Below are 22,470 nucleotides of genomic sequence, written 5' to 3'. Positions count from 1 at the left end.
CCATTGTTAATATTAGTTGCCTTCAGGAAAGGAAAAGGTATTGAGGGGGAAAGGGAACTCTGTGCACTCTAATACTTTTCTGTTACCCAATTTCTTCACAATTAGCACTCTTTATGTATTACTTATATAATTAAAAATGCATTTTAAAAATAAACAAGCCAACCATTGTTTTCCTAAGAAACATTATCATAAACCAGCACTCAATCAAAAACCTTTGCCTCATGCCTTAAAGACAAATGGAACTTAAATGGCTATAAAACTGTACATCAGGTCATTGAAAAGGGGGAAACAATGCTAACCTACAAATGAATATTTATTTGCAATTAGCTTTGGGTGAACACCTAAGGTTTCCTAAGTGAATTTTAAGTAGTTAAGTAACAAGTAATGCCTTCAAAGCAAAGCAAATAAAGGAGTAAAAGTTTTCTTTAGAATAAAAAAATACATATTTCAGTAAAGAAGTTGCACAGTTAGGGAATACACATTACTGTCAACAATCTTGTAGTTAAACACAAAAAAATAAATAAAGAATGGCTGGACATTACAAATCTGCTACAGTGATAACAAAAAAAAAATATAAATATCTGGGGTATTTATTATGGAATGAATTTGCCACACATTCCAACTGGCCACCCTAAGTTCCTAGTCACTAAATTAGTAACAACAACCCACTAAAGCCTAAGGCTGGATTACTATAACCACAGGCTCTCTTTTGTGTTTTGGAACACTATTTATTCTCTTTAAATTCCATATTAAAATATTGGCACACATTTAGCTAACCCTAAAATACACTTCTGAAAGTCAAAATAAGATTAACCTTTGGATTAATCTTCACCTGCAAATTTCCCTAACTACATTTCAGATTTAAATTTGAAAACAAAGCAATGCTCTTTTGAAAAGATGAGAAATATTTAATCCAACATTGCTCAACCTTCAGACTATTGACATTTAGGGCCAGAAAATTCTTTTGTTGTGGGGGATATCTTATGCATTAGCTGTAACCTTGGCCTCTACCCACTAGAAGCAAATAGCACACCCCCTCCCCCCCACAGTTGTGACAACCAAAAAATGTCTCCAAACATTAACAAATGTCCTGGGGCGTTGGGGGGGGGGCAAAATCACCCCTGATTGAGAACCAAAGATAACACAATGCTTGGACCATAACCACAAATTTTACAGTCATGAATAAAGGTAATTCTGGTTTTTAAATTTGGGAAGAACTACAACTGAAGACATATAAGGGGAAATGGATCCACTCACCAAGTTAAATGATTCAAAAATACTAAGCTACATATAACACACCCCTATTCTAAATTAATGCTTTATTCTAAGGAGATCTCAGTTTTGGTATAGAACTGCAGTTTGCACTTAGGAAAAACAAGTTCCTTCCACGACCACCACGCACACCCACACAGAAACTTCACCATCTTTATTCTCCTGGCCATTCATTGGAGCTGTCCACTGGGGCACAAAGCTTCCCTGCAAGTTCAGTGGTCACCACACTCATCTCATCTTTCTGTATATCTTCACACTGATCTGTATAGTCTACCCACCCCTCTTCTACCAAATGTCCCATAGTTTTGATGTTTAAAACACCATTTTCCTGAATTTTGTCTTCATTTTCAATCCTTTCACTGTTTTAACAACATCCTTTACACAAATTTTCACATACATATGAAAGACATATATTTTATATATATATATATATATATATATATATATATACACACTCTCCTATATATATTCCCTTGGAATCTAAATCCATATTTATTTATTTATTTATTTATTTATTTATTTATTTATTATTTATATATTAATGTTGGATATATATATCCAAATTTAAATCTCCTATTACTAATTTCATTTCATTCATTGAAAAATATTTCTTGAGTGCCTTCTCTGGGCCAGGCATGATACCAGAAGTCCACCGTGAGATACAACAGTGGGAAAACACAACACAACACAGAAGACCAAAGTAAGGAGACATCAAGAAGATAGGGAGGAGAGTATGATTGATTCACCCTTCATCCAGACCTTTTCTAGTAGAAAACCAGGTGATTTGTTGGAGACCACTTCTCCATCTTCCTCATAGGTAAAATGTTAAAATCCTGTCTTATCTGACACGGACTTTTATCACTTTCTCCTTCTGTCCTAACATTTGTCCTTTCCTCTGGAATTTTATCACTGCTTCATCTGTGGACATTTTCATCAGATGTAGCAAAGGATCCTACTTCTGATTTTCATGTCCCTCAAATTACCTGCTTTCCCAATCTGACACTGTTTATTGATGGTCTGGTTCAGATCTTTACCTCCAAATGTCTGAAGTCTTCAAAAACCAGCTGCAAGGACGCAGCTGTCTGCCACTACCTGGCAATTTTACCACTCCAACAAAATTCCTTGTAATCTAATCACCAGTCTGAATATCATGCAGGTTCCTCATCCCTGAAACGTTACTTTGACTAGTTTTAAGTAATTTTCTCTTATCTTCAAGATCCAGTTCACCTCCAGGAAGAAGTCCTTTTGCAAAGCAAAAGCAAATAAATGCATTCTCCAGCACATCAAAAGCAAGTAGAAATCCCAACTTACATACATAATAAATATGGGAAATGAAAAAATGCAAAATAACAAAATAATAGATACTAGAGTCTTACTTGATAAATTACCATTTTGCTTCTCTGATAAATTTAAATGCCTTTAGCCTCTGGATTTACCTCAAATGCTCTGAGTTTGGGGATAATTTCTTCAAGCAAATGCAGATCTTTGGAAACCTTGACCTTTAGTTTGTTCCACTTTCCCTGAACATCATCAAATTCTTGCTTATACATTTTTTCTACATCCGGAGAAACAGTTTTCTCCAAAGCCTTTGTTTCTTCTGCAAGTTTATATAATGTAGGTTTTTGATTCGCAAGGATTTCATCAAGGGCCTGGAAAAAATTTTTAAAGATTAAAAATACACACAATAATTTGTCTGTATAGATATAATAATATGGGCTGTAAACAGCCTAAGATCACTTTTTAAAAGGTATACAATTTAAAAAGAATTGTACAAAAATCATGAAAAAAAATAAGCATCACCAAAAAAATTAAAGCTTTCCCTTCATGAATTGTGTGTGGGCCAGAAATAATATATTCTCCACATTAAAATCCAGTAAAACAATACGCTCAGTGAGGACCAAGTGTGCAGTGCTCAATGGTTGATCTGTTTTATCTGATGAAATAATGCAGTCCTATATCCTAAATGACCAGAGAAGCATTTTTATTCAACTCAGAAAAAGAACACATCGATTCCATTTTATTAAAGATATTTTAGCAGATTATGAACAGGCGGAGAATTCTAGACTAATTACAACAGAAGGAGAAAATATGCTTTTATTGTATTAGTAATACTCAATAAGTATCTTTTCTTTTAGCTGAGGGACTACATTATAGTAACTAACCTTCAAATTATAAGGAACTTTTGACCAATTTTGACCAAAAATGACTAATATTTTTTTAAATAGCTGAAAAAATATTTCAAAATAAGTGATAGGAGGTATTAAAAATGAGCCTAGACTTCTAAGACCTAAAATATATATTACCTTTTTTTCCTGCAGGGCCTTCTCCACCTTTGCAAGATCATTCAAGACATTCAAAGATGTCTGGGCCTTACTTTCTGAATCATTTAGTATATCTTTCAGTGTTTTCAATGTTTCCAAATATGCACGTCCAGGTTGGCTCTTCAGTTCTGTTTATTTAAAAATACTTACTTTTAGAAAATAGTGTTAGGAACCTAATACTATTATATACATACTGTTAATCTTCTCTATGTAAGTGAATCCTAAAACCTAGTAAGTTAAACTCCATAATTAAAATTTAAAAGGGTCCCTGTTAGCTACTAAGATAAATCATTCCATTGGCATTTCGGAGAGTCAGACAGTGACTTCATTCCTGCGGATGTTGATGTTTAAAATATTAACCAACTCACTATCATTTTTTCTTCATTTCATCACGATGAAATGTGTCTCTAACGATGGTACTACAATGTTTCTTTTGTCTCCTCTAATCTCTTTTTCCCCATTAGCCACACAAAGAATAAAAGAAAGCCGGGATCCCCTCAACCACTCTTCCTCTGAGCTCAAGCGGGTAGACAAACCGCCATCCACAGAGTGCTGGGCATTACACAGAACGCCACAGCCGGGCTACTGCAGGTCCTCTGAGAGGTACTGACTGCAAAAGGCCGCCGGAATGATGTCTATGTCAGTCACCAAGGTAAAAATCACAGACGAGCAACACTTGGGTGGAAAGGAAGTAAGCTCATTTGGAGTACAAAGATGTGAAGCCAACTAGAAGCAAAAGTGAAAAAGCTAGCAGCATTAGTCACAGCCACCAAACGCCCTTGACAAAGGAATGGAGAAATGACCTGCGGTACAATACATACAACAGAATATTATTCAGCCTTACAAAGGAAGGAAATTCTGACACATGCTACCCACACAGATGAACTTCAAGGATGTTGCACTTAGTGAAATAAGCTAGTCACAAAAAACAAATGTTGCATGATTCCACTTGTACTAGGTATCTAGAATAGTCAAATGCATGGAAACAGAAAGCAGAATGGTGGTTGCCAAGGGCTGGAGGGAGGAGGAAAGGAAGAGCTGTTGTTTAATGGGTACAGAGCTTCAGTTTCACAAGATGAAAAAGGTCTGGAGAGTGGTTCCACAACAATGAGAATATATTTAACGCTACTGAACTCTACACTTTCAAACGGTTAAAATATGGGGCTCCTGGCTGGTTCACTCGGAGAAGTGTGCAACTCCTGATCTCAGGGTCACGAGTTTGAGCCTCACGCTGGGTGTAGAGATTACTCAAATAAATAAAACTTACAAAATAAATACATAAAATGGTTAAAATAATAAATTTTATGTTATGTATATTTTACCACAATTAAAAACAACAAAACAATAGACTTAGAACTTTTTTGCAGTTTCAGGTCAGGAACTGTGTTGTATTATGCAATGTTAAATCGATGTTTCAGTGTACTGCTTTTTCAATTTACTGTTACAAAATACGCTTTTATTTTTGACAAGGATCAATATGATGGCATGTTTTATAAGAGTAAATTTAAAAAGTAATACTCTCAAACATTTATTTTACACTCTAGGTTAACTGAATTCAATGAACAAAAAAGCATGGTGTCCAAATGCCTTTCCAGAAGAAAGACAACATGACACATTTGCTTGCCATGTTCACATACAGATTCCTACAAATCATTACAAAATCTACATTTGCTACAAGGAAGGATATAGTTCAACATATCGCTTTTTAATATGCATTACCCATAACATTACATAATACAACACAATTCCTGACCTGAAACTGCACAATATAGCTAAGGAGAAAAAAATAGAACATATGAGAAATGAGCTGTCAAAACATTTAACAGGCAACTTGCCAAAATCAGGTTTATTCCAAAAGTAAAAACTCCTCAAAATTTTTCAGACTTTGAGGGGCATCTGGGTGGCTCAGTCAGTTAGGCATCTGACTCTTGATTTTGGCTCAGGTCATGATCTCAGGGTTGTGAGATCGAGCCCCAAGCTGAGCCCAGTGTGGAACCTGTTTAAGATTCTCTCTCTCCCAACCCCTCGTCCCTTCCCTCCTCTAATAAACAAACAAACAAATAAATAATGTCAGACTTTGAAAGAGAAACATGATTTCTTTTCAAAGAAATGGTATTGCTAAAACCATTTTGAGCAAACAGAAGTAAGTGATCATTCTTTTTGGCCCTACTACTAATGATATTAGCGGGCCTCCTTCAATAAAAGGGAGAATAGCACCCTTCAAAAAACTCCTTAAAAGTCATTATATCCTAGTAACATGATTTTAGAGCAAGTGAAAGCTGCTTGCACTTTTTCAAACAAGTGCGGATCCAGGAAATACCCTGACTATATTTGAAGACCCCGAACAGTAACAGGCACAGAGGAAACAGGTTGTGGCTGGTGCAAAACGAGTGAGTGTGCTCTTTGTCTAAATACTGGGAGTAATTAAGGAGGGCACATATTGCATGGTGCACTGGGTGTTATATGCAAGTAATGAATCATGGAACACTACATCAAAAACTAAGGATATACTGTATGGTGACTAACATAACATAATAAAAAATTATTATAAAAAATAAAAATTAAAAATAAATAAATAAATAAATAAATAAATAAATACTGGGAGTAATTTTTTTAAATGACGGCAAACAGAGAAGAGAGTAGAGTCATCTACTATGAAACCAAGAGAAGGGGTTTACCGTTCTCCAGCTGTTGCTGACGGCACTCGATCTCCTGTCGCACAGCTTGGTAGCGGTTCAGAAGGCTCTCGAAGGCCTGCCGGACAAAATCCGGAGCAGAAGGACGAGACCTCAGGGCTGAGCAACCCGCACGTGCGATTTCGATTCTGGGGTGGAGGCCCAGCAGATCTGTCAATTCCCGCTACGGAAGAGAAAAGAGGGTCACGGAACTGACTGGAGACGAATATCCTCACAGAAAGTTCATCAGAGCAGCATTAACCTAAAGTTCCTAACACAAGTAGCAGCTCCTTTAAATACAGGACTGGGCACAGAATGCTTTCAGGCTCTGGATGCTTCTCTCTTTACCTGACAGGCCTCCTTCAAACTCGGCAAGGGTTGCCGGGGAGATTCTGAAAAGGGAGTGTGTTTTACCCACTCCTCCTTTGCCGTTATGGTCTTTTCGAGATCATCAAGCTGCTGAAAGTAAGCATTTATATCTTCTTGTAGCTGAATCTTTCTTGCCAGGTCTTCCAGGCGCTGAGATACATCCTTCCATTCTGAGAACACCTTCTCCAGAACATTTTTTATTTCTTCCATAGGAATACCCTCTATGCAGACATAAAAAAATAAGCAGACGTTTCATATGTTATTATAAAACTTGTTTTGAATTTGTTATAAACAATCTAACCTATTCAAAATAAGGTGATGTCACATACAAAGATCACTCCCTTCAGTCCCTTTAACATAACAACAAAATTATAATGATGCCCTGAAGAGTAACTCTTTCATTCCTGGACCAAAGTGGGGGAGGGGGAGCTTGAAAGGGCAGTTGAGGAGTTATCCCAAAGCCACATCAGTGGGGCTGGGGCCATGTCCTTTTATAGAGAGTAGTGCATCCTACCAACCCCCAACCCGCCAGCTTCTAGATGGAACTGGGAAATACAGTGAATTGTGTGGGCCTGTCTGAAGTTCCCATGTGAGAAGGTAAACCCTCCGTCATCACAAAAAAAGACAGCGGGCTAAACAATGGAGGAGGTAACTCCAAAGAGTCTTTGGTGACCCAACCACAGTGTCACAGGAATTGCAGGGTGAATGGCAAGAACCAGTGCAGGGGAGCAACGTGGTAAGTGTAGGAGCATCAAGCCAGCAGCCAGGCCCAAGGGCGTCAGCAAGCCTGCTGGGCATGCCGCACACAGACCAGCAAATACCGAAATATCAACATGGGCTAAGCTGATCTACTTTAGAAACACAACAGGAAAAAGAAATTGGCATTATGTTTATTACTGAAACCTTATCATTTTCTCTCATATATTTGAGAGGTAAAGAATGTTCGTAGAAATAATAAGTTATATGTAATAATAAGTTTTATCACTTCCCTTAATATAAAATACATCAAAGCTCTGAAAATTACTCTGAAAAAGTATGGGAAATCTACAAAGGAATCTTTATCTCCTTAGGAGAGCATGCATGTTGAAAGAATGGGCTTAACATCGTTATTATTTGAGTAGGAGGGGAAAAAACAATGGTGCTTTGTAAATATATGCAATCAAAATCCAGGGTAATGAGACCTCTAAGGAATAAAATGGCACGTAAAACAAAAGGTCACTTAGGATCCAGAGACGATGCAATTTTAAAAATACTACAACACACTGTATCCACTGAAAATCAGAAATGCAAACATGAGATGACATAATTTGAATGTATCATCCATGTCAGTTGCTGAAGTTTGTTGGCCATCGAATAGAATATTAGACCCAGGCAAATCATCCACACCACAGTCCAAGTTCATTCATCTCTATTAATAGGGTCATAAACAAAACAATCACCATTTTCCTGACAAACCGTCTGAGCAATGGTGATCTAGGCTCTCCATCTGCCAGATCATTTCTATTCTAAGGGGGCAAAGGAATAGCACCAGCCGCTTCACTTTCATGTTGGGGCAATTTATGCTAAACAAGACAGAAGATTAAGCTGATAAAATTTTGCGATAGAAAATTATCACTACTTATCTAGAAAACAGGTAAGAGGTAGTTATTCACTGACAATACATTATAATTCATTCATTTTGCCCCTTCAAACCAATTCTCAAAATTTAAATCTCCCTTCCTCCAAGCTTGATATTGTAAGTGGGACAGATATCAAGTAATAATTAAAGCATAATTTGCATATCAAGCAAGGAAAACTATATATTATCTTTTAAAATAATTTTCTTTTTTTTTTTAAAGATTTTATTTACTTAATTGTCAGAGAGAGAGAGAGCGCGTGCGTGCACACACAGCAGGGGGAAAGACAGACAGGCGGAATCCCCGCTGAGCAAGGAGCCCAACGCGGGACTGGATCCCAGGACCCCAGGATCACGACAAGCCGAAGGCGGATGCTCAACCAACAGAACCACCGAGGTGTCCCTAAAATAAACTGTCTTTTAAAATAACTGTTTTGCTCCCAGACATCCTGAGTTATAAATTTTCTATTTCCATAGAATATCCAACTATTAAATGACGAATCAAAAGCCCAAATCAACAGACCATCATCTTATTATCTAAAAGTATTAAATTTAACATATTCCTGACACTTACTCTCACTTGACTTTACACTTTTCAGTCTATCACTATTGGAATGAAGGAAAATTTACAAAACACAGGACCACTATCAAATTCCATAGGCTAGTCATAATAAACAGCAGTTCATAAACCATAGTATCCAAGTGCCCGCATACTCTATTAGCTCACAGTCTCTAGGAAAAAGATAGGCTGAACCAAGAAGACCAAATATAATAGCCAAGAAAGTTAAATGAAACAGATAATTTCATTGCTTAAAACCATTTTTTGGTTTACAAGATACCACAAAACATAATTCAAATGCACTAGGCAGAAAAGTCCCATCAAACTTCACTGTGGAGGGGCTTTTGATGGAACTAGTTTGAGGAAATCAGTGACGTGATTATCGGAACATCTGTTTTACCAAAGACTTATTTTCTAATGGACTGAATCATTTATCTACATCCTTACATAGGCAGATTCTTGCCAAATTACACTCTGTAAAAAAAACTTCCTCTATGTTAATTATCTGTGTTCCAGGATTTATTTCAACTTTCTTAGGGAAAATCGGGGCGGGGGGGGGGGGCAAGAAGCACCCCATTGTGCTTTCATTTCTGTTCAACGTTTCTTGTTTATAAGAGCAGTAGGATTAACAGCACTAAAACCACATGGAAAGAAGTAATATACAATACTATAAAATTAGAATAATGGATGAAATGGGAAGACAGTGGGGAAGATTTTTAAAAATCACTTTTATTCTCTAACATGAAGCAGACACTCCTCAAAAAGCAAGAAATTAAGCCCGGAATATAAACACCTTATTCATATCAATGCCCCCATTGCCCAGATTCCCATCCCACCCTAAATGTGTCATTTAAAATAAATAAAATTAGGGGGTGCCTGGGTGGTTCAGTGGGTTAAGCAGCGAGGTCTTGATTTTGGCTCAGGTCATGGTCTTGGGGTCCTGGGATCAAGCCCCCATGTCAGCTGCATGCTCGGCAGGGAGTCTGCTTCAGGATTCTCTCTCTCTCCCTCCCCCTTCTCTCTCTCTCTTTCTAAAATAAATCTTTAAAAAACTAAATAAATAAAATTAGGATCCTGTAATGAATGCATTTCCAGTCCTACCAATGTTCCAAAAAACACAGTGATGAAAAATATAAAGGGTTTCCCATGAAATTAAACAAGTCTACATTATGTCATGAAATTCATTCCTTTACAAAGCCTTGAATGATATATTCCCCAATATTGAACTTGATATTTTACAAGTAGCACTTTCACGTGAACTCAGTTTCCAGAGTATGTATTTTAGTAGATGCCTATTCACAGTAAGAATGCAAGCAACAAAGGCTATACTCTGCTAGTGAATGCCTCACTTTCCAGGTGAGGAAGCAAAGACACAAATGGGTTACATGACTCGCCTAGGTTCACAAAACTAGAAAAGGGTAGGAGACCTCAAGGTCTCCGATTTCCCAATTTGCTGCTATTCTCACTGTAACATAGTGCCTCTCACCAACTTCTCCCCTCTGTAGTTTTCCCCACCAGCCTTAGCACCCAAATCCTGCCACACCACCTAAAAGCTGATGCAGAAATGAGGGCAAATTCAGTACCCAGACTCATGAAAGTAGCCCACGTTCACACCAGACAAAACCTGGTTCCCAAACCGCAATATTGATGTGCAAGTGAAGAATCTCCAGTTGTAAATGACATAAATTCAACACACAATTTATTGTAATTATTGAAAGAATCTGCATCTCAAGGAAAATCATGGTCTCTCCGTATCTCTAGATCTCTTTAAAGTAAATTTTTGAAAGAGTAACTTTCAAGTGGGGTGCTCATACCCAGGTAACCCAGACATTGAGCCAGGAGGATTTTGAATGAAAATATCATTTTTTAATAAATACCTGCACTATTTATATTTTTTTTAAAAAAGAAAGAAATTAAGCTGCACTAACATCTATGGATTGACAGTGGTATATTTGCATAATTTCCCAATAAATGGACATATACTGGACACATGTATTTTTGTGTATAAATGTGTGTATGTGTGTATGTCCAGTTTGTGTGTGTGTGTATAATTAACTTACATTTTTTTTAAATGCAGAGGCAAAAATAATCTAAAGTTTTTAAAAATGTGATTTTAGGGGGAGGATCAATGAATCATAAGGGACATCGGGAAACTTTCTGGAGAGATGGAATTTTTCTATATACTGTTATGTGGGTATAGGCTTGTCAAAACAACACAGTTAAGTTTCATGTATTTAAATGTAAGTAAATTACACTCTTTATTTGTTTAAAGATTTAATTATTCATTTTAGAGAGAGAGAGCACATGAGTGGTGGGGGCAGGGGGCAGAGGGAGAAGGACAAGCAGACTCCCCCCTGAGGCAGGAGCTCAGTGCAGGGCTCAATCCTAAGGTTATGATCTGAGCTGAAATCAAGAGTTGGACACTTAAACAAGTGAATCACCCAGGTGCCTCGCAAATTTCACTTTTTAAAAAATTATAAACAATAATAGTAATAACACGGGGGTGAGGAATGAGTAGAGGTATAGATAATTCAAGAATGGCAGAGTACCATTAATTACTGAAGCTGGGTATTGCTACAAGGAGTTTCATTATACTATTCTGTTTGCATTGCATATATTTATATTTTCCAGAATAAAAAGTTAAAAAATAAACAGATTGAAAACCACTACACCAAAGATTCTTATCAAACTAATATTCCTAATTCTGCCTTGGGTGTGTATGGTTTATGTCAAAGAGTATTGCAGCAGACCTCCAAAGCATTTACCGTCATTGGAATAAGAATAGGACTTACAAGAAAGGTCTTTCAGAGCTAGACCAAAGTATCATATGCAAACCCGATAGCAAAAATATTCATCTTTCCACTCCCCTGAGTCACTGAGGGCTAATAGCAAAGAAAAAAAGTCCTCAAATAAAGGTAAAAATTTCAAATACAAGTAACACCTTATCAAATTTAACTATAAAACGATATCTGCAGTAAATTAACATATTAATTTGAAAGTGATCAAGAATCGAATAACTTTAATGAATTTACCTTAATGCAACTTCATTTCCTAAATATCGCCAAAATAAAATTTTCTGTTGCCACCCCTCTCCAAAACAAATTCCCAGTACATAACCCTAAAGAAGGAGATTCTAAAATCTTCCATGCAGTGGATTTCAACTGCTCCGCTAAGTTACCAGAGTTTTGGGCTGTCTGACTCTATATAAAAGCAGAACGACTTCCCTTTTATCTGTTTTATATAACCAGCTTCAGCATAGGATTTCATTTGAAAAAAGATTCTGTTACCTAAAAAAATTTTGAAAACCACTTTTCTAGCAAAAAAAAAAAAAAAAAAAGGAAAAGTCTACAGTGTTAAACATATAATTTGTCAAACTATAAATATTATTCAATGCTACCATCTAAAATCATTTAAAAAAAAAAAAATCAAGCATCTCACCTTTCCCCATTTGCTCCAAAAGGATTTGTCCGGTTTGGTTTAATTCATCCAGTCTGGGGCTTCTTTCTGTCTGTTCTTTTTCTAATCCCTGGAAATAAAATTCCAATTTAAGAATACTGCAAACTTTCTTCTCAATGAACGTAGTGTTCACGCTATTGTAAGTTTTTCAGGGTTCGTGTCCCTCCCACATTATCTTTCAGTGTTACGGTCAAAGTTGACATAGGAGAAATACTACAAGACAAACTACGCAATTCCAAGCTGCCCTACAGAATGCCAAAGCTGATTAAATTTCAAAAGGCAAATTTAAACAAATAAACTTTAAAAAAAGTTTACCTTAAAAAAAAACTGATTCAAATTTGATTACTTTAAAAGTAACTTAAAAAAAAACTTTGATTATTTTTATAAGAAAAAAATTGTACAATACAATTATGAGTTCCTATCAAGAGAAAACAATTAAAATTAGTGTTTTAGATCCAGGATATCTATTTACATACATAACTTCAGTGTCCATGCCACACAATAAAAATAACTGTTCAAGTCAAATGAACTGAGTATTCTATGACCGAGATCACTGGACAAAAATTAATTAACAAGAAAAATAGAAATATTTGAGCCTCGTTATTATTTGTTGATATTATATTAAGTTTAGGATCTAATGCAAACTTCAACCACAAGCATAATTCATACATAATTTTAAACTATGACTATGATTTGGGACACAAACTAAAGCATTTTGTTCTATATGTTTGAAGAGCAGCTCTTAATTTTAATACTTATGTATCTATAGTTTGATGTTCTCAATGTCCCTGTATCTCAAGACAAGGCAGACAAAATCTTTCTAGAAGTAGTAAGGAAGGGTTGAACAAAATCATGAAGACATATACACACACACATGTGTATGCATGGACAGTCAGTATCTGAAATTTCTCCCACTCCTCAATCCACAACGGATAAAATTAACTACTCCAATAGTGCCCATAACTGCACAATCAAAACTTCTAGGAAACCCGTATTATTTCAACCAGATAACCCAGAGAAGAATCCCACTTCTAACTACTGTATGTATAAGCACTACCCAATAAGCATCCTACTGTGATCTGCACAACTTTAATGTGACTAATTTACAGTCAAAGATGAAGAAATAACAAGAGATTCAAAGAAACACCACTTGCTTTTGTTAAACTAAGTATCAATGCAGAAAGTCACCAAACTAGAGAAGAATTATTACAAATTGTTCTATACACATTGATTTTTTGCTACTTTGTGTGATGATGACAGACTGAACGAGGGATTCTCCACCCAGCTGTGGCATCAGTTGGAACAAGGCAGTCCTTCACTAAAACACAGTTAAGCTGCCCTTTCCCCAATTTCCAAGAAAAATTAGAGATTAAAGTGATGCTTAACTTTTCTTCACTTTACATTTTTCCAACCCTTTTGGCATCTATCACTACCTGTGTCTAAAACAACAAAATAAGTGAACTTATAAATATCGAAGGAAAGCATGGGAACTGCCAATCGTGCCTCACAGTAACAAACACAGTCCTTATTTTTATTCCCTCAAATATTATAGTAACAACTTCTAGGAGTAAAATTGTTTCTAGATCATAGGATGGAATTTAACTTATTAATATTTTCTGGAACTTGTTCCATAAAGATCACTGTAACTTCCAAATTCTCTGCCTTTGAGAATCCGGTTGTTAAATGCCCATTAGTATCATCTATTGGTTTTTCAGCGCTGTAAGAAGCCTACGAAATGATGCACCACAGCTCTCCCTTCTGGCCCTCCCGACCCCCTGTACAGGGGGCTCAGATAATGGTGCTTCTAGGCTAACAGCCTCCCACGTCCGCCTCTCCACAGCCATCATTCCCTCCTTCCATCAGCCAAGAACTTGCTGAGTGCTGAAAATAGAGGGTTCGATGGGAAATTATCCTCACTGCTAAGCACTCACAGGCAGGCATAGAAACAAATAATGACATAAAGGCAATAAGGGCTTTCACAGAGGTACGGCCAAAGCAACATGGAAGTCCAAAGATGAATCACTTAACTCTTCCTAATGAGGCTAAAAGAGGCTTCCTGGAGTAGAGGGCTTTTCAGCCACACAGCACAAAGGCTGAATAAGGGCCATTCTGAGCATGGAAAACAGCCCGTGTGGTGAAGGCAGGGAAGTGAGCAAAGAGCGGGATTCAGGAGGGCAGTAGCTCCGGGCGCACGTCAAGGACATGTTGATTTTGTCCCCATTGCGGTGAGAAGCCATTAGTTGCAACCACCCAAGCCACCTGATCAGATTTATATTTTAGAAGAATCCTTGGCCACAAAAGACAAGGGCCGTGAGACTATAAGAAGAAGGGAAGGGTAAACGGTGGCAAATGCTGCCGAGGCAGCAGGTTTGATAAGGAAACAAACCCATCCTTTGGATTTGGAAGCCAACAGTCCATGGTGACTCTAAATAAAGAACAGATACAACGCAGCGATAATATAGGAATCAGTCCAAAGTTCTCACCCAAATGTAATAAGTCACCCAGGGTGTGACTCCAAACAGCCTCTCCAACCTTAACTCTCTACTCCTCTTCCACACACACCTAGCACTAAACTGAACAAAAAAAACCTCACACAACCAACGTGTCCACCTCCATGCCTCTGCTCAGGGGCACCCCCGCCTGCTGTGCCTCCCCACCCCGCTCCAAGCAAGTGCCTTCTGGTCCCAGCGTGGTGCTCCCTCACCGTCTGGGCTCCACCAGTGAACACAGAGACTACTGCAGTCCTGGCCTCCTCTCAGCCCCCACGGCACTACCAGGTTCTGCCTTACACCACTGATATCGACACACATCTCGTTTTGGAAATGTTCTCCAAACTCTTCACAAACTCCATCACCAACATGGACGGGACTACACACTTGCTCTAGGTGTCCAAACTTGTCATGAAAGGATGTACACGCACTTAATCAACACCAAAGACTTAAATCACTACAATCTCCTGTCACAATTTACAGTAACACACATGAAGTACAACGTAGCAGAGCTAAGATCCCATAGGTTTTCACAGTATTTATTTTTTTTAAATGTGTCTCTTCTCTAATGATATATTGAAAGGATTCTGAGATTTGAAATCACTTGTTGCATTCAGAGTGTAAAATATCTTCAGCATACACAAAGTCATAAATTATTAGGGACTAGATTAAGGTAGACCTAATCAAGGTAAAAAATAATACTAGTAACTGGATCACCTTCGAAGCATTCCTTCCTGCACATCTCAGCAGTTAGGGAAAAGGGGCAAAAAAATATGTCCCTCCGCACAGGGATCTGATTGCCAGCCAGCTTGATTGATTCAAAATTTACTACAATGTTCTAAAAGCTACCTTATGGCTATATTTATTTTACAGGAAGCCTTTGGATCCCATCGCACCTTTATGTCAACAGCAAATCAAACCCGATGAAATATTTTATTCACAAGGATATTTTTGTTTTATGTTTTACCTTCAACTTCTTTTTCATTTCTGAAGTCTCTTGCATCTTCTTATACCCTTTTATCTCTGCGGCCTGAATGGCAGTCTTTGATTTCAAAATGCAGTTCAACAGTTCTGCACTCACGGCATCAAACCTGATTTAAGATTCAGATGTTACTGTTTGTCATTCCTCTTGTTCTATTGTTTCACTTGGCTCAAGATACAGAGCCATCAAAACACCCACCAGGCACGTGTTCTAAATATGCCTCAAAAAAAGGCAACATAGACGTAGAGTAACCACACAAAATAAAATCACGCATTTAAAATTAAAAGTTTGAAGAGAGGAATAATATTGTCGTGTTAATAAATAATGTTTCGATAATTGAATAATTTTTAAACTTTGTAAGAAATCATTTGTTTTCTGTAGATAATGAAAACTCCTGTAGATAATGAAAAAGGCTTGATTAGAAACTAACAGGAAAACACAGTTAAAGAGATCCTTAAAGTCAATGCGTCCTTTAATTTAACGTGATTCTTGAGTCCGGTATATGCCAGGCACTGGACTGGGCTCTTGATATGAAGGTAAGTCAGACACAATCCCAGGCCCCGTGGAGCTTCCAGTCTAGTTGGGGCAAAAACACAAGAGAACTCGCCAGGTGCGAATGCCAGGAATTCACAGTAATGGCTCCTGATTCAGTCAGGGAGGGATGGCTTCCTGGAGCACAACAGCGGTATTATGCCCAGGAGCATTCCTTGCAAAGGGAGAACAAAGAGAAGGAGGACCCCACTGCAAAGAGCAAGTGGCTAGGTGTGGCTGGAATGGTGAGTACTAGGCAGGGAAGGACCACTGCCAACATGGCAGAAAGCCACACCAACCCGTTCCCAGAAGGCCCTGCAGGACAGACTAAGGAGTCTGGGCACAACTGAAGGGCAACAGAGAGCCAGTGAAGGCTTGAAAGCACTGGCATGATTGTGTTCATCACACAGTGTTCACCGTGCAGAAAGAAGAGAGGCAAGACCAAAGGATAGCAGCTGTGGTGGTCCCGGGAGCCAGAGCAGAGATGTGATGACGGGAAGGAAAAGAGTGGACAAACTCGAGAAGGCCTGTGGAAACCACCATGAGGAGGGGCAAGAGGGGAACACTCACTGATTGTCGGCCACATACCCAGCCCTTTGCTAAGTGTTCTGCGTGTATTATTAACTCAAGTTATCCTCACAACAACCCTGAGAGGCCTAGACTATTATTAGCCTTTTTAATGCTGGAAAAATGGGGCTCAGGGAGGTTTTAAATAACTGCCCCAGGCCACAAAGCTATAGATGGTGGAGCTCGGTGGGTCCTCCTCACCAGGCCTCTACCCACACGGCCTCTCAACACAGCTGCTGAGGATTTTTAGGTACTTTAAGGTAAGCACAGCTTGTCTGATTCTTTTTGAGTAACAGCTTAAAGTGTTTCTGGTGAATTATGAATATTTGGTTTTTACAGAGCGGAAAATTAACAGAGATCTCCATTACCAGAAAGAATTGTGCCTCCATCCCTCCCCCTGGTAAAGACAGCCACCAGCAGTACCAAGGAAAGACAAAGAGGGGGACATAAACTGCCATTTCTGAAGCAGGTATTCTAAACTGTACTGAGCTCACATCTGCTCAGACAGCCCATTTTTGAGACAAGCTAATAGTGGTTTCTACAGCAGACTGAAGGTATTAAAGGGTCTCGAAGGCAGGTCACACTCGGAGTGGTTAAGAATACTCTCCACTGTAGGCCAATAGCAATGGGAGTGTGAAACCCCCTCCCATACCGACGAGGCCCCACACTGAAGAGGACTGCTGGGACTCTACATCGTCCCCGAAAACAGAACCAGTACACAAGGGGAGACATGAAGGGGGCGGACTTGGCTGCCCATAAAAATAACCTTTCTAATAACGAGACCTCACTGCCTTCTGACATAATGAACTGGACATACACAAGCTTCTGCTTGTCTAAGAATTAACTGAAGGAATTTCTGCATCAGTCAAATCATGGACTAGAAGAGTGGGCACTCACACCTGGGTGCCCAACCAACAGACACACCCCTCCCCACACTTCTCTGTGCTGTCCAACTCCCCCGGAACACAGTTAGACCAAAAAAGCCAAACAGTCTCAACGTCCCAGGCACCCAGGGTGGGGCAAGTGACTGAATCCTGGCCAATGAGACCACGGGGGAAGGTAACCAATGTCTTCTAGGCAAGGCCTTTCTCTCTGATTTAAACAAACAAAAAAAAAAAAGATAAGGAAAAACTGCCCTTCCTACATATATCAGGTTATACAAGGCTGTATGCCCAGTGGTACAGCAGGATCTCGGGACCACGAGAGGACAAGCATGATGGTGAAAGGCACATACTTGGACAGGCAGGGTGGCAGGGTGCTGAGCCCCACCACCCCATCAACATGCCGTGTCTCTGGACTTCTTGTAATGGGAGCGAATCAATGACCTCATTGTTTAGATCACCTTTGGTACAGGATTCTGTTTCCTCCAGCAGACTGCACTCTCTCAACAACATGCTCATGTTGTAGATTTCATAGTTCTGCACCCTTAGTCTTTTACAACCTGCTTCCGAATGCACCGAGTCAGCGCTGGCGAGACCCACTACCAGATCTACCTGGCAGAAAATAAACACTCAGGGAAGAAGAGCTGTATGGCAGTGTTAACATCAGCAGCATCTTCTTCTGTGCTGCCTTGGCTCGCTCCAAAAGCCAAGGCTCCGCAGCTGCCCCCTGCTCCTCGGAGGCGGTCTGGCCCTGCAGGGAGATGCTGGCGGGAGGCACAAACGCAGCCCGATTATCAAAATGAAAATCATCCGGTAAAATTGAATCCCGCTTCGTCTAACAGAAGCTACATTGGGGAAATCGTATCATTTTTATTCAGGCCCAAAATAATTGCCCATTTATCCAAGCACTGGGATTCTCCCGTAAAAGGGACAGAAGAGAAGCGCTGATTTACGGCTTGGCTGCTAGAGCACGGGTGAGGCACATTACCGGGGTGTCACACAGCCCAGCTCCGCAGAGTAGCTGCCATTAGTAAATGCCCAAGTTATATCAGCTGTGATTAGTCCTTTTCTAAAGAGCCTGCGTTTCCTCTGAATCAGTAAGACCAAAAAAAGACGTTTTCTGTCAAAGACTGGATCTTTAAGCCAAACATAAAGAATGTGTCCATGAATCTGACAAAGGAATTAACAAAGGAAGAAAGAAAACGTGAAAAAAGAATGAGAGGAAAAAGGGAGTTACAAAGGAATGACTTTCCTGCATTTAGTATTTCTGAATGGCAAGAAGAGGAAAGAGAGGCACAAAGAATCAGGAGAGCTATCAAAAGCAAAACTGCCAGGGTTCTCACAGTGGAAGAAGGAACAAACAAGGATCCTCCCGAAGCAGACAGCGGAAAGGAAGAAGGAAGGGTTCGCCACACAGTTTTCCAGATTGAACACAGGATAAATAAAATCACCTGAGACCCTCGGGTGCTTAGCCCGTGTGGAGGAGAACACGGGCTAGTGAGAGGTTGGGGAACTGAATTTCCGTAACAATAATTACATCTGGATGTGCATAGGATTAGTGATTAGTACAAAAATCCATGATGGGTGGTACTGTGTTTGGAAAACTCTATCTGTTCTCACTTTTTCTTAGCCTCGAGATCCCCGGGAATCTGTCTCTTCTTCGGGGGAGGAGGAGGGGGCAGTTCTTGCTTCGACCTTTTCGTAGTTACTTGTTCTCGTACGCGAACAGTCTCCAAAAGATCCTTCTGAGGGATCTGGGACATCCCCAGCTTTGCCACCGCCTGAGTCACCTGAAGGATAAATCAGCCAGATGTTTGAATGTTTCGTCACCGCTTTATTGAGCTCTAATTCACAGGCCATACCGTCCTCCCTTCAACGGTAACAGCTCAGTGGTCACCAGTATGTTCAGAGTTGTGCTACCACCCCGCTCTCTCATTGCAGAAGTTTTGTCATTTCCCCAAAAGAAACTCCGTACCCATTAATAGTCTGCCACTCCCCATCCTCTCTCCCCCATCCACCCCTGGTGACTACTAATCTATTATCTCTACGGATTTGCCTATTTTGGATATGTCACAGAGATAGAATGACAGTGCATTGAATCTTGTGACCGGCTTCTTGTGCTTAGCATAATATTTTCAAGGTTCATTCACATTGTAGCGTGTGTCAGCACTTCATGTCGTTAGCCACCAGATAATATTCCATTGAATGGATAGACCACACTTGTTCATCCATCCATCTGTTGATGGGACATTTGGGCTGTTGCACTTTTGTGCTATTGTAAATAACACTGCTACAAACATCCATGTACAAACCAAAGCTGTATTTTCAATCAATTCACTAATATATATTTTTTAAATTAATGAGATTATTTAAGATTTAAAGATGATTTAATGGATTCATATCTAAACGTTATCAGTTTACTAAGAGTTAAATTGCTGGATATTAATAAGTTTTTTTGAAGATCTATTAAATTTTACTTCAGAAAAGTAAAGATTTTTGACATGTCAATTTCTCAATTTTATGGTAAGCTAGGCGTAAGGAATCTGCTTTTTAGTTTGCAGTTTACCTACTATTCTTTTACCGCATAAAAACTAAAACTAACCTGAACACTTAATTTCTACTTCACGGCACAACATACAATCCAAAGCAAAAGGTACCTGGTTGGAGGAATCTTCTAGTCTCTGAACCAAAGAATCCCATCTCTGAGTTAGTTCCTCTGAGTCACTGTTGATCTTCTTAGATGCCTTGGGATTATCAAGTAATTGACCCACATCCTGGCCAATCTCACTTAGCTGATCCAATGCTTGACGTTTCATTTCCATGTCTTCCTTCAAAATCTAGTATTTCAAATATTTATTAGATGACTCCCTCTTAAAAGGACTCAATATTCCTGCTCCCCAGTCAGGAAATGTCAACATACACTTCATAGTAAAATTTACTTGCTATGCAGTTCACTAATGCTAAAACATAAGATTCCTGGTTCTAGATCATTACACGGCAGCACTCTAGTGTCAGGTAATGAGTCATAATCTGTATTCACTAAACTGCATTAGCCAACGATATGAAACACTAAAACATCACAGGCTTACAAGACAGATGTCGACATTGACAACACTTACAGCCAGCCGTCGAATGCTGACACTTAGTTCCTTTTGGTCTTTGAAGTTGCTTGTCTGGACTTTATTTAAAGCCTCTTCTTTTTCAGTTAGCCAAGCTTTCAACAAGCACTACAAGTAATAGCAAAAGTTAGAAATATATTTGGAGAATCATTTGGTAATTCAATTCAATCAAGTTCCCAAATCTCTAACTTTTATGCTAACTGAGGCTTCACTCTTACCTAGGCTAGGAAGGACTTCAAACACCCAAGCTTGAGGCATGAATGGCCTAGAAATACATCTTTGTTTAAGATAGTATCCTTCTCAGATTTGCAACAGATCAACCTGACATTAGCCCCACACCTGGGTAATTAAACTCTCAGGGTGGTAGGTGGATCTAAAAGGCTAAATACAACAACTATCCAAGTCTCCAAAAGAATCACATTATAACTCTCTAGAGGAAGGAGGAAGCTTGGGAACTGTCCTGTCCCAGCCCCTCATTTCAGGGAGGAAAGAGAGATCAGCCATTCTATGTTCAAGATCACTTGGTTAGTTAATGAGAGAATCAGATCAAAACCCACACCCCAAAGCCAACGGTTTTCCACAGCATCATTCAGGAAAACCACACTAATGCTCCAAGTTCAACAGCAATTGTGATTCAAAGAGAAAGTTTAAGGATAGTCCAAAGCTAACACAAAGATGTTTAAACCTCATTGGCCAACATGCAGAAGATGTTTAGTAATGTAGAAAGATAAACTTGAAAGAGGGGTGGAAAACCCAATGGCTACATTGGAATAATTCTTCCCAAAATATAGTATCTGCCACAGAAGCTCTTTTCTATATAGTTGGAGGAGAAAATCTGGGTTCTGTGTTCGCAGCAGGATCAATTCTTTCCCCAACTATTTTATTTATCAGTTTAATAGTTATTCCTTGCTTCTATATTCCCCCCCAAAGAGAAAAAGGTGAATATTAAGAAATTAAATGGCAAACAGGGATCCTGTCCTCAGTATAGTAAAGGTCGTAAAATATGCACATAAATAACCTATGGCAAAAGAAAGTGCAGACGCCATAAAAAATATATCTATAATAGTTTATTTTATATTTGTAATATATAACAATATATATTTATGTAATAAAAATATAATATTACATAATGGTCTCTGCACTCTATTTTAATTTGGTAATTAAATACACACACACACACACACACACACACACACACACATTAAATATCATGGCAAATCCAAAGAAGAAATGACTTCCAGTTTTAGGGTAGTGGGGGATGATGAGGTAGTTTATAGATGACTACATGTTCCTTGAGGAAGAGGAGAACTCAAAACTGAAAAAACTGGTAAAAAGACATTCCATAGCAGATACCCCATCTTAAATGGAAACAGAGGCTAGAAAACAAACTGAATACGTTCACTCTTTCAAAAACACGAAAACAAAACAATAACACAAACAATGAGGAAGTTACAATGTGCCGTGCGTTGGGAATAGAACCGTGAAAAAGAACCAGCACTAGTCTCATGGCACTGACAGTCTAGGAATGGGCTACAAACTGGGAATTCAGGGTTTGAACCCGGGTACATAGATGGACGGAGGGAAAACTAAAGTTGGAAAGGTAGGTTGGAGATCTGCATGCCACACTTAAACTT

The 22,470-nt window shown here is 38.9% G+C and overlaps 1 protein-coding gene across 13 annotated transcripts in view; it reads right to left on the bottom strand.

Moving 5' to 3' along the window:
• The window catches only part of UTRN (utrophin), a 486,188-nt gene that overhangs the window by 328,543 nt on the left and 135,175 nt on the right, over positions 1–22,470 (bottom strand). For all 13 annotated transcript variants that reach the window (XM_087865550.1, XM_087865558.1, XM_087865561.1 and 10 more), the window contains 9 exons: positions 20,837–20,944; positions 20,375–20,554; positions 19,338–19,507; positions 15,724–15,847; positions 12,250–12,337; positions 6,617–6,858; positions 6,272–6,452; positions 3,576–3,721; positions 2,709–2,921 (listed from right to left, as the gene is read on the bottom strand). In XM_087865550.1, coding sequence (XP_087721676.1) covers positions 2,709–2,921; positions 3,576–3,721; positions 6,272–6,452; positions 6,617–6,858; positions 12,250–12,337; positions 15,724–15,847; positions 19,338–19,507; positions 20,375–20,554; positions 20,837–20,944 — 1,452 coding nt within the window. The remainder of the gene's footprint in view (positions 1–2,708; positions 2,922–3,575; positions 3,722–6,271; positions 6,453–6,616; positions 6,859–12,249; positions 12,338–15,723; positions 15,848–19,337; positions 19,508–20,374; positions 20,555–20,836; positions 20,945–22,470) is intronic.

The sequence above is a fragment of the Ursus americanus genome, chromosome 11 (genome assembly GCF_024610735.1).
Source record: "Ursus americanus isolate L20-20 chromosome 11, mUrsAme1.1.p, whole genome shotgun sequence".
Classification (NCBI taxonomy): domain Eukaryota; kingdom Metazoa; phylum Chordata; class Mammalia; order Carnivora; family Ursidae; genus Ursus; species Ursus americanus.
This window is presented reverse-complemented; position numbering and strand designations above follow the sequence as displayed.